The sequence below is a fragment of the Tachysurus fulvidraco genome, chromosome 16 (assembly GCF_022655615.1).
Source record: "Tachysurus fulvidraco isolate hzauxx_2018 chromosome 16, HZAU_PFXX_2.0, whole genome shotgun sequence".
NCBI lineage: Eukaryota > Metazoa > Chordata > Actinopteri > Siluriformes > Bagridae > Tachysurus > Tachysurus fulvidraco.
In genome coordinates, this window is record NC_062533.1 from 6,299,467 (window position 1) to 6,316,844 (window position 17,378).

Below are 17,378 nucleotides of genomic sequence, written 5' to 3' on the forward strand. Positions count from 1 at the left end.
ATTATTTCCTTTCAGACCACTTCACAGTCATAATTGTGTTTATATATGAATACAGTAGATTTATGCAAAATAGGCGTCACGCTATTTGTCATTTGGAGCATGTCGTCACTTTTTGCCACGCCCAGGTATCTAAACTACACCGTCACTGCCAGGGGCGCGCTGTGATTGGAGGAGATTCGAAGGAATCTTTTACAGTGTGGGAAAATACGGCTAACTGGAGTTTCAGGTTGGTCTCTGATTTAAATACAAATGTTGTATAAATAGACGGTAGTTTTCTGATATTAATTTGACTTTAAGACATTGAGAACTGCGGTGTTATGCAAAGTGTACATAGAAAGTCAAATTGCATAAGCCAGGAAAGTTGTGAGTGTTGGCTAGGCAGGACTGTTGTCTAACTAGCCGAACAAGTTGTGTGCTAGCTCGACAGTGTTTATAGATTTGATTGTTCACTGGAGTACATCGTTGAGTTGTTAAACATGACTTCACTTTAGTCAGTTTATGACATTTAGGCTTGTAGATTGTAGATTGTAGACTTAGAAGATTAGAGCCATAGACCAACAGGTGAATTAGTGGATCTATTTAAATAACTCGTGATCACTTTCAGGTACTCTATGAAAACTGGGTAACTTTATAGATGATGTTTTACTTTCTAGTCGTGGACGTCAGGTCATTTTAAACCACATCTAGGTGAAAGGTGAATTCATCCACCTTCTTCAGGGAAAGGCTTGAAAATAGCTCAGAACTAATAGAAATAATGGAGTTTTACTTTGGTGTGGTTTTACTTGGCTGTTATTGGAATTTATAGCTCTTACTACGAACATTTACAAGAAAATAAAACCGGTGTGATGTATCTGAAACTATCTTCTGTGTAAATCAGTCAAGAATCTCAAAAATTCTTCACTCTGGCTTCCTGTTTCAAAAGGCTAACTTACAGACTCTCGTATCTCTGATTCTACATCACAAAATAATGGTTCATATATATATATATATATATATATATATATATATATATATATATATATATATATATATATATAATTTTTACTTTTTTTTGCAGTTACCAGGAAGGAGAACAGGATCGGAGGTACAGCACGTACGAAATTGGAGGGTGTCCACTGATCATGTCCACAGACCTAGAGCCACCTCTGTTTGTAAAACTTTTTCACCTCATCTTCCTCTCCACCTTTTGGGGCATGCAGATATGGGTCACCTTTATCTCTGGTAAGAGTTTGTTTTTGTGAACCTGCCTCTGATCACATTCCATACTGTCTATGAGTTTGTGTGAGAAGCAACCTTTACAGTCTGCTCAGACACATTGGTACATAATTGTGTAACTACTCGATAAATTGTTATTTGGCGTGATTGTGTTGTTTTAGGGTTTGTCATGGACAGCCATCTAAACAGACACACCTATGGCTTTATTCAGAGTCGACTCTTCCCTTACTATCTGCATATTGGCTCGGCCTGTGCTTTCTTCAACCTCACTATTTTTGCCATGTACCATCCCAGTGACCTGATGGATGATAAAGAGGCCTTTCAGGTATGCAACACAGGATACACAGAAATCTTGTTCAAACACAACATGTTGCCTCTATTTGACTTTATATGTGTATTTTAAAATCGTTTGAAATACATAGGCATATCATTATTTTATAAGGCATATGCATTTTAACTTCATGTTTGTGTCTGGTTTATTATTAGGCCCAGTTTTCAGTTGTAAACAAATGTTGTGCTAAAGAATAAATTTCCTCCGATGATGTAGGATGATTTTAAGAGCAGTATTATTTGGATCATTTAATTTTAATATTAATGTTAATTAAAAGGAAGAATTAACTAATTCAAAGAACAGCTGCACCAAATCCAGTGTACATAATCTGTTACACAATCTCTCCATCTTGGTTTTGAACCTTACCGTAAACTACCATCCATGCCATCTCTAGTTTTCCCTGCTCCCAGTAAACCTGATTGAACTAAGCAGTTAATTATCTGTTCTTTCTGAGTTCAAATGAATGGGTCAGGACATAACACACAAAATGTGCAGGACATAGGATTGGTACTTCAGAATTAGAGAAAGGTTTGGAAGCTGTGCCTTAAAGTAGTGAAAGTGAAAGTGATGTGACATACAGCTAAGTACGGTGACCCATACTCAGAATTCGTTCTCTGCATTTGACCCATCCAAAGTGCACACAAACAGCAGTGAACACACACACCGTGAACACACACCCGGAGCAGTGGGCAGCCATTTATGCTGCCCACTGCAGTTGGGGGGTTCGGTACCCTGCTCAAGGGCACCTCAGTCGTGGCCGGCCCGAGACTCGAACCCACAACCTTAGGATTACGAGACAGACTCTCTAACCATTAGGCCACGACTTGCCATTTGATATACAAGTATCTGATATTTTATATCAAAATTATATCAAATGTAAGAATTATCAAAGGAATATTATCCTAAGGAAATCAAGTGTCAGATCATCTTGTGCTCTGAAAGTGCCCCAGAGTGACTTTGAAGGCAATAGCATGTGATTTGCAAACCTTTTATGCTCACCAAAACAAAGAAATCTGTGAGGTGTTGTGCACTGCAGATGTGGGAAGGGTCTTATGTATGACACCATGCCCATCTTGTTTTATCATAGGATACAGGTGAACAATCAGAATAAGTTTGTATTGATTTGTATTGACCATTCCATGTAAGGGAAAAAGTGGACACAAAACTAGGAAATGCCAGACAAATGCTGTATAATCAAGCTACAGTGCCCCCATGTTTATTGGCATGTTTATGCAATTTGGCTTAACGTGTATTCCTTTTCCCATGCGTCTGTCTGTGTCATCTCTCCATCTCTGGACAGATCTTTGTTTTCTTTGTGTGTGTGACTGTGGCAGCAGTGAATGCCCAATGGTTTGGCCAGTTGACCTCCGAGATTATGGCGGACATGCACATGATTGAGCAGGCTTGTGGACTGGGCCAGGACATTGGGCTCTCATCCAACCGTGAAGCCTACTCCAAACTGTGTGACAAAGACCCCAAGTACAAGCAGCTGAGCAGTCGATTGTGGCTTTATCACCTCCTCTCTTCACTCTGTAACCTTTGCTGTATTGTCTGCAATGGCTACAGCCTTTATTACCTTGCAGAGAACCTTACAACGCTTTGATTGTCAGTCAGGTCTTTTATAGTGATCCTGTGCCCCACAATAAGGTGTGTACCACATTCACACACTTAATATGTCTATATGCTGTGTAACATCCGTCAATGTAGTCTTTAGAATCTTAGCTCCTTTTTTCTCCCCTTTCTTTTATACCTTTGTAGTATTTATTGTGGTGCAGTGGTGTCCAGTCTTATCCACAAGGGTGCAGTGTGGGGGCAGGTTTTCGTTCTAATCAGGCTGGAGCTGCACTTTAATCAATTGATCTTAAATAGAATATATTGTGTCTGTGTCTTGTGCTTAGCTGGAATGAAATCCTGCACTTAAGTTATCTGAGCACATAAGATTTACGGTGAACGTTTGGAAGAAGGGGTAGCAAGAAATCATGTATTAACTCATGAATAATGCTGTTTATATCAGATATTTAGACAAAACCACAGAGCTACATCAATGATTTCAAAGTGTCCACAAAAGTAAATTATGTAACACAGACACATAAAATAAACATACATCAATAAGATAAATAAAAAAACAAACAAACAGGTGCTTGATTTTGTGATTATTATATAAATAGGTCTGGCTTAGAAATGTCAGAGATAGACTTCCCTAGTGCTGGGTGGCTTGGGATAAGAATATCTTATGTACAGTTTATTTGTACTTATTACTCATCAGAAAAGGCAGGTGACTATTAATTGGGACTGGGGAGAAACATCCCATTTAAATGTACAGCATTTAGCAGTAAACCACATTAAAATCTCCACTTGGCTGAAAGTCCTGAAGAAATTACATCTTAGCATGTTAAATGATCTAGAATGTAGACAAACTAATCCAGCATTACCTGTAAATAGATTTAAGAAATCAAATTTAAGATATTATGAACCTATTTCTAGGGATTTGTTTTTACTTATTTCGAGCTTGAAAAATAGTCTTGTTGTATTTACAGAATCTTTCCCTAATTTAAATCATTTTTTGTTAGGAAGAGGCAAAATGCTCTACCAATAGAAAAAAGAAAAGTTAAAGTTAAAAACTTAAATATAGTGAAATACTCTGAGATTGATCATTAAGCATAGTTGATGTGAACTGATGCTCTTGACAAAAATGATCCTAATAAATTGGCCGGTCAGTCTATACCCAGAAATTGACTTAATAACCTCATGTATGGTTTACTGTAATATGAAATATCAGGTAAATGTGATTACATTCAAGATATTTTTACTTGCTAAGCTGTCAGGTTTTTTTTTTTTTGTCACTTTTGTTTCACTGAATGTAGTCTGCCGAAATGACAAAGGATGATACAGGGCATTATAATCTCCTGTGTGCTGACCTAGCAATAATAATCTTGGTACTGTTTTTTATGTTCTGTTAGTGGTAACATATAGTTACTGGTTTTATGTGACCGTATAGATTTGCACTATACATTCTGCATTACTGTATGTTACATCATAGTGGAGCTGGTATCCCAAGGTTATTGGCGGTTGTTTTTTGACTAAATTTGCCACTACAGGCTTCTGAATGTATTCTTTTCGCACATTGAAAAAAAAATCTTCTTAAATGGACAAACTGAAATGCTTTGCCTCTTACAGCTCTGCGTCTTTACCACTCAAGTCATGCAGGTTGTGCAGGTTACACAGCCTCATAGCCAGTTGCTGCTCTATGCACACCTAAAGCAGCAACGACATTGTGCAGTTCATCACAGAAATGGCATCAGAGTATCACTGTAATGTCTTGACAAACGTATATTTTGTGTGTGTAAATATATCATATTGTATATCATGATTATACAAGAATGTTGATTGGTGTTGGGGTAACTCGTCATACTTTTCATTTTGCTTAAGAAATGCAAACTCAAAGGTCTGGAATGAATTTCATTCCATGTTGTGATACAATATTACACACTTCCATGTATCATCTTTATCTAGTATTTGCTGGGGGCAATGACAATGTATTTGTGTCTTAACTAGCTTTTGGGAGGTATTTAGTCTAGATCGAGCATTAAAAACTTTTTTAGCAATTAAGCTGGTGATGCTTTAAATCTATCCCTATAGCTAAGGAATAGTTCCTGTTTTATGAATGCAAATGAGCCAGCAGCAATATTATAGCTTTTTTTGTTAATTGATGCTATATTTCATGCAGTGCCTTTGGATAGAATTATAGAATTTTTAATTATACCGATGAAGCCCAGAATGAATTCATATCAGTCATTATGAGTTGAGTTCAATAGAGTGGGGCATGATATAGGCACATGTTGTCAGTGGTGCTCGTGTATATGTAATTTTGCTGGATTGTTATTCAGTGTTAAATGGTGGATGTTGTTTCCTTTTTTATTTATTTAAAAAGGGTCAATATGCTCTTCAGGTATTTATGACTTCTACAGTAGTGTTGTTACTTTGTGTTCCATTTTTCTAATAAAAGGCTGGAACAAAACAGAAAAGTCTGATTAAAATTCATTTGAAGCACCTAAAACTAGCTGTGATATAAATGCGATATAATGTGATATATAAAAATAATCACATTGGAAAGGGTCACACAGAATAATATTTATTTATGTAATTAATTAATGTAACAGTTCCACACAAATGAAATAATGTTTACAGCACTGTCACTGAAAAAAAGAAAGTTAAATTATAAAGTTTAATTATAGGTTTTTATTTATCTGGGTCTAACTAACCATAGTCCTTACAAACTTTCATAAATAAATAACCTCATGTCATAAAACCCACAATAGATATCATCATGCAGTCATTTTTCCTAAAAGGAAAACTACATTCAGAAACCAGATGGGGAAAAAATAACTGCACCATTCCTATTTCCACATTATGTAAAATGTAAATAAGCCAGGTGCTCCTAAATACATGAACAAGATAAGTTATTCATCAAGAAGTGTGCAGTTTGGTATTCTGGAGCATTCAGGTGTGTCTACATCATTCCAAGAAGAAAGGGCATTAGTCTTGCTCTTAGAGAAGCAACGGTTGCTGCTTTTCAATCTGTCAAACATTATAAGGTTATCACAAAATAAATTGAAATTTACCATTCTATAATAGTAACAATTGTTTCTAAAAAAATTCTAACTAGGAATCTTAGCTTGAGAGTGATTCATGATTCAATCTCAGAGCAAGAAGAGCTGAGTAAGGAAAAGACTGAGGCAGGTAAAGCTGAGGCAGGGCTGACCCTGTTACTAGGTATGACACACTCTTTTGATGACCGATTGGTTGTCCAACAAAAAAAGAGCACTTTTAAAATATGATCTATAACCCTTCACTTGGTCTCTATGTTAAGATATTTGAGGCTATAGTGTGTAGGGATTACATTTGTGACCAGTCATATTAGAGATGTGCTAACATCTGTATGTTACAAATGTAACAAATCTAATGTAAATGTAAACATCTCTGACACAGAACCGAAATGTCACAGCGCGAAATTATATAATAATTTATGCTGCTATGGCATTTCAGCTCTGTTTTGGAGATCTTAGCGTATCTCTGAATGCCATAGCGGCAGAATAAATGCCATATCCGCTCTGTGTCAGAGATGTTTTCTATAATATGATTGGTCGGAAAAGAATCTTATTAACTCACTATCATTACTAAATATTGTATGCAGGGGAAAGGTGAAGAGGAGAAGAAATGTACTGCATACAATATTTAGTAATGATAGTGAGGGGAAACACCCACATTTCAAAGAATTTCATCACTAGGAGCAAATCTTTATACTAAGAATTTCCATAAGTACGGGCTCAGGTGTTAAGGAAAATCTAAATACAAATTGGGTAGCATTTTTTGATTGAAACCCAATTACGGGATTGAGTTCAGGTGTTGAGGAAAACCCAAATTCTGATTGGACTTGAGTGGCAGGGTTTGAGAGGACCCAAAAACACAGATTGAGTAGCATTTCTGGATTGCAACATAAAATAGCTTGGGATTGAGTGGCAGATTTTGAGGAGAACCAAAATACAGATTAGTTTTAAACTGTAGTTTTGATCTGATTCCAAATACAAACAAGGACTGTCAAGTGTTGCAGAGAATACATGTTGGGATTCAGTGTCAGGTGTTGGACAACCCAAATACAGTTTTTACAGTATTTAGTGTCAGGGTGTTAAGGACCACCCAAACCTGCTAAGCTTTTAGAAACTAAAGATGAATTAGGACTGAGTGGCAGGTGGTGAGGACAATCCAAATGCACTTTGGGATTGAGTGGCAGGTGGTGAGGACAAGCCAAATGTACTTTGGGATTGAGTGGCAGGTTGTACAGTAAGTACAACCCAAATGCACTTTGGGATTGATTGGCAGGTGGTGAGGACAACCCAAACGCACTTTGCGATTGAGTGGCAGGTGGTTAGTACATCCCAAATGCACTTTGGGATTGAGTGGCAGGTGGTGAGGACAACCCAAACGCACTTTGGGATTGAGTGGCAGGTGGTGAGGACAACCCAAACGCACTTTGGGATTGAGTGGCAGGTGGTGAGGACAACCCAAATGGAGTTTGGGATTGAGTGGCAGGTTCTGAGGACAACCCAAACGCACTTTGGGATTGAGTGGCAGGTTTTGAGGGCAACCCAAATAGAGTTTGGGATTGAGTGGCAGGTGGTGAGTACAACCCAAACGCACTTTGGGATTGAGTGGCAGGTTTTGAGGGCAACCCAAATAGAGTTTGGGATTGAGTGGCAGGTGGTGAGTACAACCCAAACGCACTTTGGGATTGAGTGGCAGGTTTTGAGGACAACCCAAATAGAGTTTGGGATTGAGTGGCAGGTGGTGAGGACAACCCAAACGCACTTTGGGATTGAGTGGCAGGTTTTGAGGACAACCCAAATAGAGTTTGGGATTGAGTGGCAGGTGGTGAGGACAACCCAAATGCACTTTGGGATTTAGTGGCAGGTGGTGAGGACAATCCAAACGCACTTTGGGATTGAGTGGCAGGTGGTGAGGACAACCCAAACGCACTTTGGGATCTTGTGGCAGGTTGTAAGTACAACCCAAACGCACTTTGGGATTGAGTGGCAGGTTTTGAGGACAACCCAAACAGAGTTTGGGATTGAGTGGCAGGTTGTGAGGACAACCCAAACGCACTTTGGGATTGAGTGTCAGGTTTTGAGGACAACCCAAATACAGTTTGGGATTGAGTGGCAGGTTTTGAGGACAACCCAAATAGAGTTTGGGATTGAGTGGTAGGTGGTGAGGACAACCCAAACTCGCTAGGCTTTGTGAAGCCAAAAAGGGATTTGGGTTGAGTGACAGGTGTTGAGAACAACCCAAACCCTGTAGTTTTTTGTAAACCAAAGGTATATTGTGGCTTAGTGTCAGGTCTTGAGGAGAACCCAAATGTGGATTGGAATTGAGTGCCAGTTGTTGAGGACAACCCAGTAGTTTCTGATCCTGCAAAGGTTTTGAAACGAATGTCGATGGTTGGGATTTGTGAGAGTTCCTGAGAGTTCTGTGAAGTCATTTGGTGACTGTTCATTTGAGAAGCTGAATCAGGAATCATTGAAAGTTTGCTACTTTCAATATTCTCTTTAAGCTTATGGACAAATATCTTTACATCCTCATATGAGTGTGGTATATTAATGTTTACCCTGGAAATGGCCTCAGGTAGCCTAAAATCATGGAAAGACTGGAAACTCTACAAAGAGAAAAAAGAGAAAAATAATATAAATTCCAAACAGAGATTATGTACTTCAAGAGGTAATACTATGGGTAACATATACAGTTACCTGGAGGAAAAGGGTGTCATCTTGTGTCTGTAAGAGTTGCTTAAGCTCGTCATTTTGACTCTTGAGCTCAACAATTTCCTGCTCCACTTGCTTCAGGTGTTCTTTGGTGTGAGTAACTTCAACATCCTCCTGAGCACTTATCTGGTTTGTCACCTCAGAGCATTTTATTAAAATGGACTGAATAAGTTCTTGAAATAACCTACTAATGTCTTCGACCACTACTTGTGCAGAATTCTGTCAGAATGGGCAAAATTGTTGTTTAGCTTTTATTAAGACTTTAAAGCAACTCTCTCTTATCCTGTTTATCTCTCCAGTGCCCTTACCTTGATTGACTCTAAAGATTCTACCAGTTTTAGACGGTCCTCCTCTCTCTCCAGAATTCTCTGTGTGTAGTTGTTCTGGGTCTCTAATACCTGTTTCTGTGGACAAAATTATGGGTTAAATAGTGATTTGTTTTTTTCTGAATTACCAATGATTGCAACATGTAAATACAATAACTGAATCAAGAATAACAGTGTTTATTTCTTTGTCATTAATGTGGTGTTTAAATTATGAAACTTTAGATTTTGTACTGTTTCAAGTCTACCGCTTAGAGAAAAGGTTCTGCATGCTTCTGCACTCTTAACAGCTTATGTGTTAGTAAATTATGTGTGCACACAGTTGTTTCATGTTCACTTGCCTCTTTCTCTGCTCTTTCAGCTACAGCTGAAACAATATTATGGTTTGAATGTTCATCCAAGGTGCATAGATAGCAAATGCATTTCTGATCTGTACAACAGTATAACTCCATAGGTTTTCCATGTTGTTGGCAGATTTTCTCATGCAGTTTTGCAGAGGCTTCAGTCACAGTATGCTTCATCAGGGCAGAAGATTCCTTGTGAGGTCGAAAATGATCTGCACAGTAAGATGCCAGACATACCAGACAGGACTTGACTGCTTTGTATTTAATTCCAGTACAGATATCACACTCCACATCTCCAGATTTAGCATAACAGTGATCAGAGAGTTCTAGTCCACGTTGTTTTAGTTTCTCCACTAAACCAGCCAGCATGTTGTTCCTGCATAGAGAAGGCCTTGTATCAAAGGTTGCTCTGCACTGAGGACAAGTGTAGATCCCTACCTGCTGATCCCAGCTACTAGTAATGCAGGACATGCAGAAACTGTGTCCACAAGCTAAAGTCACTGGATCCTTCAATAATTCCAAACAGACTGAGCAGCAGAACTCGTCTTCATTTATTAAAACATTAACTTCTGCCATTTTAGTTAAACAAATAAACAAGAACCAGTTCAAAAGGACTAACACAGAAGTCAGTTTCGTTTTCTCCAGTAAACGAATAAGTTCAGCCCACTTCCTGGTTAAACTGTGCAAATAAGAGCCTACTCTGAAATGTAAATCGAAACTGAAATCTTCAAATTGAGGCTATGCAAGCAAGTTTATATTCCAAATTTAGCAGACACGTGATCTTGAACAGAAGCTAAAACAAAAACAAACAAACAACAATAAACTGGTGAATGAGCTAGGTGGGTGTTCTTAAGCTAGGTGGGTGTTCTTAAGCTACTGTAGGTGAGTGCTTAGCATATCAGCCATTGTGATTGCCATTCAAAGTGTTATTATTTGCAAGTGGTCTGTAATTCTCAGAGCAAGCGTTGAATAAGGTACTTGAATGTCGTAGGCAGAAATAATTAATCAATTGGTTTTGGGTTCAATTTATAAAATACAACATGAAAGGGTCTAACATTTGAACATATTTTCTGAAAGTGAGTCTAAAGAAAAATGATTAATTGTCAAGTGATCGACTTGTTCTGTGTTAATTTCAATGTAACTTATCTGTATCAGTATTGAATAAGGGTTCTCTCTGCACTTTTCCTTTTAAAGTCTTAAAAGAAGAAAACAGATGAATGTAGCACCTACTAGGTGATGCCTTACACCAGAAAATGAGGTACATTCAGCTGCATGCTGTAACATCTTTTGTTAAATACAGTTCTCAGGACACCAGATGTCTTCCCTCGACCTCCTTTTATTTGTGTCTAGTGTATGTAGTAAGCATAGATAGGCGTTGAAACCTTTGAGCTAAGATTTACATCTACAACATTGCCCTCATGGTGAGGGCCAAATCTTCCAAATTTTCTAAATCTTTTACATTTATCTGAATTAAATGAGGAGTGTGTGTGGCCTGCGATGGGTTGGCACTCCATCCAGGGTGTATCCTGCCTGGATGCGCAATGATGCCTGTGAAAGGCACACGCTCCCCGTGGCCCAAGATGTTTGGATAAGCGGTAGAAAATGAATGAATGAATGAATGAATGAAATGAGCTCCCACATAGCATCCATTAAGATTATTGACAAACATTATGCAAAATATTGATGTTACAGTCAATTTAAACAGGACAAAGCATCAAGACCATTTAATAATGGGCTTAATGCTATATACCTTAAATAATGTTCTTAATATTTAGTCATATGAAGTTCAGGCAGTTTGTGTTGTAAATAGGATTGTAGCTGTTTTTACAACTGAATGCTGTTGACAGCCATGTAAGCTGTTCATTACGATCTTAGTGCCATATTAGTTGTTGTTCCCTTTTAGTTTACTTTAGCTTATGATACTTTGCTAAAGCTATATATGCAGTATATTGTAATGGAACATTTACATTAAATTATGAACAATTTTCTGTTGCGTGAAAGTAGCATATGATAATTCTGTGGCACTGCTGTCACTACTGATGGTCAGCCCCAGCTCAAATATGTACAGTTTGTCTCCCACAACACATGGCAAATCTCTGTGCTGTTCTCTGTATGTGCTAATTTGCTGAGGTACTGACACATTCTTTTAGAGTCAGGGACTAGATTCAGGGACTAGTGTATCTCTAACACTATTGTTTGTTATGTGAATCAGTTAAGCACTTCAACACACCATCACTCTGACTTGCTGTTTCAAAAGGAGATACGTCAACATGTGTGGGATGAGATGATGGCTGTTGAGCCATCTTATTGAATCAGCTGAAACTGCAGGGTTTAAAATTAGTGGTGCTTCTAAGCACTTAAACAGTTAACCCGTAGCACTTAACTAATTTATATTATAGGAGTTCATACCATTAAAATCATGTGGCACTTTAAAGACTCACATTTTTCTTAAGCAATGCATAATAACGTCATTACATATGCTCATGTAGCAGTACGTCTTTGTGTGTAGATGTGAGGTGCAGGGCTGTGGAGGTCTTCTGAGGCCTCATGTGGTGTGGTTTGGAGAATCACTGGATCCTGATATTCTGGCCAGAGTGGATCAAGATGTGATCTCTGCTTAGTGGTGAGTACAGTATGAGAAGAAAGATCTTTGGGGGAAAAAACATGTGGTAGGTGATAAAGCGGTCTTTACGGCGTAGTTTCTTCATACTAAAAACTGAAGTTTAATAGCAATACTGATTGTGCTGCCACGTTTAATTTTCATTTTAAGTGTCTATAAAAATGATTTAAAACACTCAACAACAAACAACTTGAACACATCTACAATAGATAGAATAGGATTTTCTGGCATATCAAATAGCTCTTAATTGATTATTATTTTATATGATAATTTTGTAATCATTAGGAGATGGGAATATAGAGAAGCTGTATAATGTATGAACAGGAACTACAGAGTAGTTCTCTTTCATCATCTTGTGTTCGAGATCCACCTATGGGAATGCATCCATTTCTGACCTCTACAGAAGCATCCAATTGCACCAAGACAGACAGGAGCGCGTGCCAAAGGCCGGTAAGGCCAAAGGTTTTTTTTTTTGGACTGCACTTTCTGTCTTCAGGAGGACATATCGCTTGATCAGCCTCCGCCGGACGTGCTCGTCCTCAGCCAGGTTAGCTTCACGAGCCGCCCACGCTCGCACACTCTTTTTTTCCGTAGGCTGCCCACCTGCTTTTTTGCCTTTTTTCCCTCCTTATGGCGCTCTCCAAAGCGGCTCCGGCTACTCCGGTGGACAACCTATCGCTAGCCTGCCCGGCCGCGTGCTGTGCGCTTATCGCCACGAGGGATTCCCATCCCTTCTGCGTTGTCTGCACGGGTCTCAAGCATACGCAAGAGGCTATTGATCTACCGGAGAACTGTAGCCATTGCCTGGCGCTCCCAAAAAGGCTCCTGCGTCGCAGGCTCAAGACGGCCACTTTCCAGTGTGTCGACTTCGAGCTGTCCGACTCGGAGGGGGAAAAAGGCGACGCCACCGCGCTCCCGGGGGCCTCCCGCGGCGCGGCTTCCTCTGACTGGGCCGATATGTGTCCTTCCCCGTTTGAGGATTTACTACCGGCCGACGACCGCTTCCCGGAAGGACCGGCAGTTTCCGGGGATGAGGCCGAGGCGGGCCTTCTCGAGGGCTCGGATGACAAGGTAGCCATCCCTTCTTCCTCATGTCTTCCTCAATCGGTGCTGTTGGAGCTTTGCAAACGCGCTGCCACGCGCCTCAACATCGGATGGCCGGCTCTCCTGAACGCTTCGGATCAGGAGAGGGATGTGTACGACGGTAAGCTTCTAGGGCCTCCCTCCGGCCCGAGGAAGCAGCTCCCGCCTGTCCTCCCTGCATGTGCAAAACACATGATGTATTGCTGGGGAGATCCGCTTGATCTAAAACAAGGTCTCGCGGCTTGAGGTGAAGCTCCTTCTGTTCCGAAACGTAAGCGGCCGACCTGATGTTCGGCCTCTCGGGGTCTTCAGTCCGCGTTCATGGGTGGCCAGCCCTCCGGAAACCGTTCTACTCTCCAGGTTCACCTGTCCAAGAGACGGAGGGTCTCCTTCGGCGAGGTCAGCCCCCCCTCGCTGGCGAGGGTCATCCTTTGTTCCGCACAGGCTTCAGTGTTCCCCGTGTTGCCCAGAGTGCATTCCCCGGTCCCAGTAGGGACGGTCGTGGGATCGAGGGCAGAAGCAGTGTCACCAAACAACCCCCTTCGAACACCTCTCAAATGTTCAATAAAGGCTACGGCCCAAAAAAATGATGAAAACTTCTCTGGTTCGGCCACTGGAGGGCACCGTCGCGCCATCAATGAACGGTCCGGCCGGACCGGCACCTGGCGTCCCGCCTTCCCATTTAGGGATGCTCGGGAGTCACGTGACAGCCTGGCTGTCTGTCTCGGCCCCCGATTGGGTGATTCACACTGTCACGAGGGGTTACAGACTTCAGTTTGTCCAATCACCCCCACGGTTCAACGGAGTGGTCAGGTCCCACACGGACCAGGGTTTCGCCCACATTCTGAAAGACGAGATCTCATCTCTTCTCGATTAGGGAGCGATTCGAGTTGTACCCGCACATCTAAGCGTTCAGGGTTTTATTCTCGTTATTTCCTGGTCCCGAAGAAGGACGGATCTCTCCGTCCTATTCTGGATCTCAGAGTGTTGAACAAACATTTACGGAAATACAACTTCAGAATGTTAACACACGGCTCTCTCATACGTTCGATAAAGCGGAACGATTGGTTTTGCTCGATCAATCTGAGCGATGTTTTTTTCCACATAAGCATCTATCCTCCACACACAAAATTCCTTCGTTTTGCCTACCAAGGCGTATGTTACGAATTCACAGTCCTTCCGTTCGGGCCCGCGCTGAGTCCGCGGACGTTCTGTCTGTGTGTGTGGGGGGGCTTGTGCCGCTGAGAATAGAGGGTCTCAGGATCCTGACTTACATAGCCGATTGGCTTATTATAGCCGATTCGAGAGAGAATGTGATGTGTTAAAGAGCAATTTCACTCCCGCTCAGGAAGTCATGTTCTTGGGTCTGGAGCTGAATTCCGTCGCGATGCGCGTGCGCCTAGCGCGGGGGCACGTCTCTTCATTCATGAACTGTCTATCGCGGTTCAGGGAAGGGGCGCGGATACAGTATCGCACATGTCTCAGATTACAGCGTCTTATGGCTTCGGCTGTCCATGTCTTGCCCCTAGGTCTTCTGAGAATGAGGGCTTTCATGAAGTGGATTTTGTCCCTTCATCTCTGCCCGTTGCGCGATCTTTGCCGCTTTGTCTCGGTGACGCGCGCGTGCATGGCTGCGGAGTTTTACACACATGGGACCGCTCTCGGGGCGGTCATGATGCGGAAAGTGGTCACGACAGATTCCTCCTTGACAGGGTGGGGAGCCACTCAAGAGGGCAGATCAGTGAACGGTGTGTGGCCGATCTCACTTCTCTTAGCCCATATAAATTACTTGGAGCTCCTCACTGTGTGGAAAGCTCTGATGCATTTCTCACCCTGTCTGCGGGGGCATCATATGCTGGTATGCTGCGACAATACGACAGCTGTAGCATATATCAACCATCAAGGCGGCATGCACTCCTCCAGGCTTCAAGCTCTGGCTCACAAGCTGTTTGTGTGGAGCACGCGGCATTTTCTGTTGTTATGAACAGGGGTGCAGACCTTCTGTCGAGGGGGAACCCTCTGTACGGAGAGTGGAGGCTCCACGCCCAGATAGTGGGACTGCCCTGGGAGAGGTTCGGGCAGGCTTCCGTCGATCTCTTCGCCTTGCACGAAAACACCCACTGTCCTATGTTCTTCTCGCTTCGAGACAAGGATGCCCCCCCTCGGCGTGGACGCTCTGGCTCATCCATGGCCCAGCGCGCTGCTCTACGCTTTCCCTCCGCTCTGCCTGATATCCCTGACCCTGGCCAGGATCGCGGTGCAGGGTTTATCTCTGATCCTCATAGCTCTCAGGTGGCCCAAGGCACCTTGGTTGGCGGAGATAATTCCTCTTCTGTATGCGGAGCCGTGGCCCCTCCCGTTGCGTACGGACCTCCTGACCCAGGCGAACGGGGAGATTTTTCATATTCACCCGGGCAGGGTGGCTCTCTGGGCCTAGGGCGAATTTGAGCACTGGCTGTGCATGTTTTCAGGCATATGGTCTTCTTCCCGCCGTACGCTCGGGTTGGTCCATTTACATGTTTATTTACATGTTCTTTTCCTGCAGGCTGCCCGCTTGTTGGACATCAGTGGGGTTTTAACATGCATGTTGCCGCATGCTGTGTTTCCCTTTGGCTGAGCGTTTTGCCCCGCGCAGTATGTTATGTCTGCTGCTTTGTGACGAGCCGAGCACCACCTTTTTGGCTGTCCTCTGGCTTACAGGGCCTTGCTGTAACTGCATTGGGCACCCGGGAAGTTGTCTATATCTCCCATAGGTGGATCTCGAACACGAGATGATGAAAGAGAACATTTGGTAACTGTCGTAACCCCAGTTCTCTGAAACATCGAGTGGAGAGTTCCAGCAAGTTTTCCCCGCTTGCTGCACGAGAAGCGAATATGTACACTGAGGAAAGGCAGCGCAGGTAATTCCTGTCTGTCAAGCCAGACTTGGTGCAATTGGTTGCTTCTGTAGAGGTCAGGAACGGATGCCCTTCCAATAGGTGGATCTCTCCACTCAATGTTTCAGAGAACCGGGGTTACGACAGTAACCTAATTTTTTCAGCGAGTGTTTTCATGTATAAAAAGGACTAAGAATTCCTGTCAGGTTTACACTTTTATTTTGTATTTTCAGACGTTCTCAGACATTCTTCCTGTCATGGGGTGCCATTTCATTTGTTCTAATCAATTCGCCAGTCTTGTCTTGATATGTTGATTTTGTATCAGAAGACCTTAATATTTTACTGCCGAGTTTCATAATACTTTTATTAAGCTTGAACACGAAACTTTATAAATGTCACTTATTCTTGAAACACATTATTGTCACTACAAATACTTTTTCTGAACTAACTGAAATTTGAATAGAATCAAAGTACAAAACGCCGTTCTTAAATGAATAAAATCTTGTCATCATTGCCAACTTTCTTTGGTATAAGAATTTGTGGCAAATAAGACAATGTGCTGATACGATTTCCTCCTTTTTCTAGTTATTGAGCATTTCATGCACTGGGTTTCACAGCCACCTAAACAGACACACCTACGGCTTTATTCAGAGTCGACTCTTCCCTTACTATCTGCATATTGGCTCGGCCCGTGCTTTCTTCAACCTCACAATTTTTGCCATGTACCATCCCAGTGACCTGATGGATGATAAAGAGGCCTTTCAGGTATGCAACACAGGATACACAGAAATCTTGTTCAAACACAACATGTTGCCGCTATTTGACTTTATATGTGTATTTTAAAATCGTTTGTAATACATAGGCATATCATTATTTTATAAGGCATATGCATTTTAACTTCATGTTTGTGTCTAGTTTATTATTAGGCCCAGTTTTCAGTTGTAAACAAATGTTGTGCTAAAGAATAAATTTCCTCCGATGATGTAGGATGATTTTAAGAGCAGTATTATTTGGATCATTTAATTGTAATATTTATGTTAATTAAAAGGAAGAATTAACTAATTCAAAGAACAGCTGCACCAAATCCAGTGTACATAACCTGTTACACAATCTCTCCATCTTGGTTTTGAATCTTACCGTAAACTACCACATCTGGCCTAGTCTTCCCTAGAGATGGCAATATGTGTACAAATATTTAAAACTTTCAAATATTTTGAAAGTGTTTAAATATAATGAGACGTGACAGTTTACCTGTCAAACGAGTCAAATA

General features: G+C 41.5%; 2 protein-coding genes across 4 annotated transcripts; one reads left to right on the forward strand and one right to left on the reverse strand.

Moving 5' to 3' along the window:
• The first annotated feature begins 98 nt into the window (after positions 1-98).
• si:ch211-121a2.4 (transmembrane protein 205) lies at positions 99-5,566 on the forward strand. Of its 3 annotated transcripts, XM_027179599.2 has the most exons (5): positions 99-226; positions 1,058-1,221; positions 1,377-1,540; positions 2,847-3,193; positions 4,724-5,566. In XM_027179599.2, exons 2-4 carry the CDS (start codon positions 1,122-1,124, stop codon positions 3,147-3,149), a joined length of 567 nt encoding a protein of 188 aa, XP_027035400.1. In that variant the 5' UTR covers positions 99-226; positions 1,058-1,121; the 3' UTR covers positions 3,150-3,193; positions 4,724-5,566. The 3 variants fall into 3 exon arrangements, with proteins under 3 accessions (XP_027035400.1, XP_027035399.1, XP_027035401.1); XM_027179598.2 differs by having other exon boundaries at positions 2,847-5,566; XM_027179600.2 differs by lacking the exon at positions 99-226 and adding an exon at positions 368-604 and having other exon boundaries at positions 2,847-5,566.
• Positions 5,567-5,662: 96 nt separating this feature from the next.
• Positions 5,663-10,192, reverse strand: LOC113664022 (E3 ubiquitin-protein ligase TRIM47-like). Its single transcript, XM_047801891.1, has 4 exons — positions 9,527-10,192; positions 9,171-9,266; positions 8,848-9,081; positions 5,663-8,756 (listed from the first exon to the last, which is right to left on the reverse strand). Exons 1-4 carry the CDS (start codon positions 10,103-10,105, stop codon positions 7,473-7,475), a joined length of 2,193 nt encoding a protein of 730 aa, XP_047657847.1. The 5' UTR covers positions 10,106-10,192; the 3' UTR covers positions 5,663-7,472.
• Positions 10,193-17,378: the final 7,186 nt, after the last annotated feature.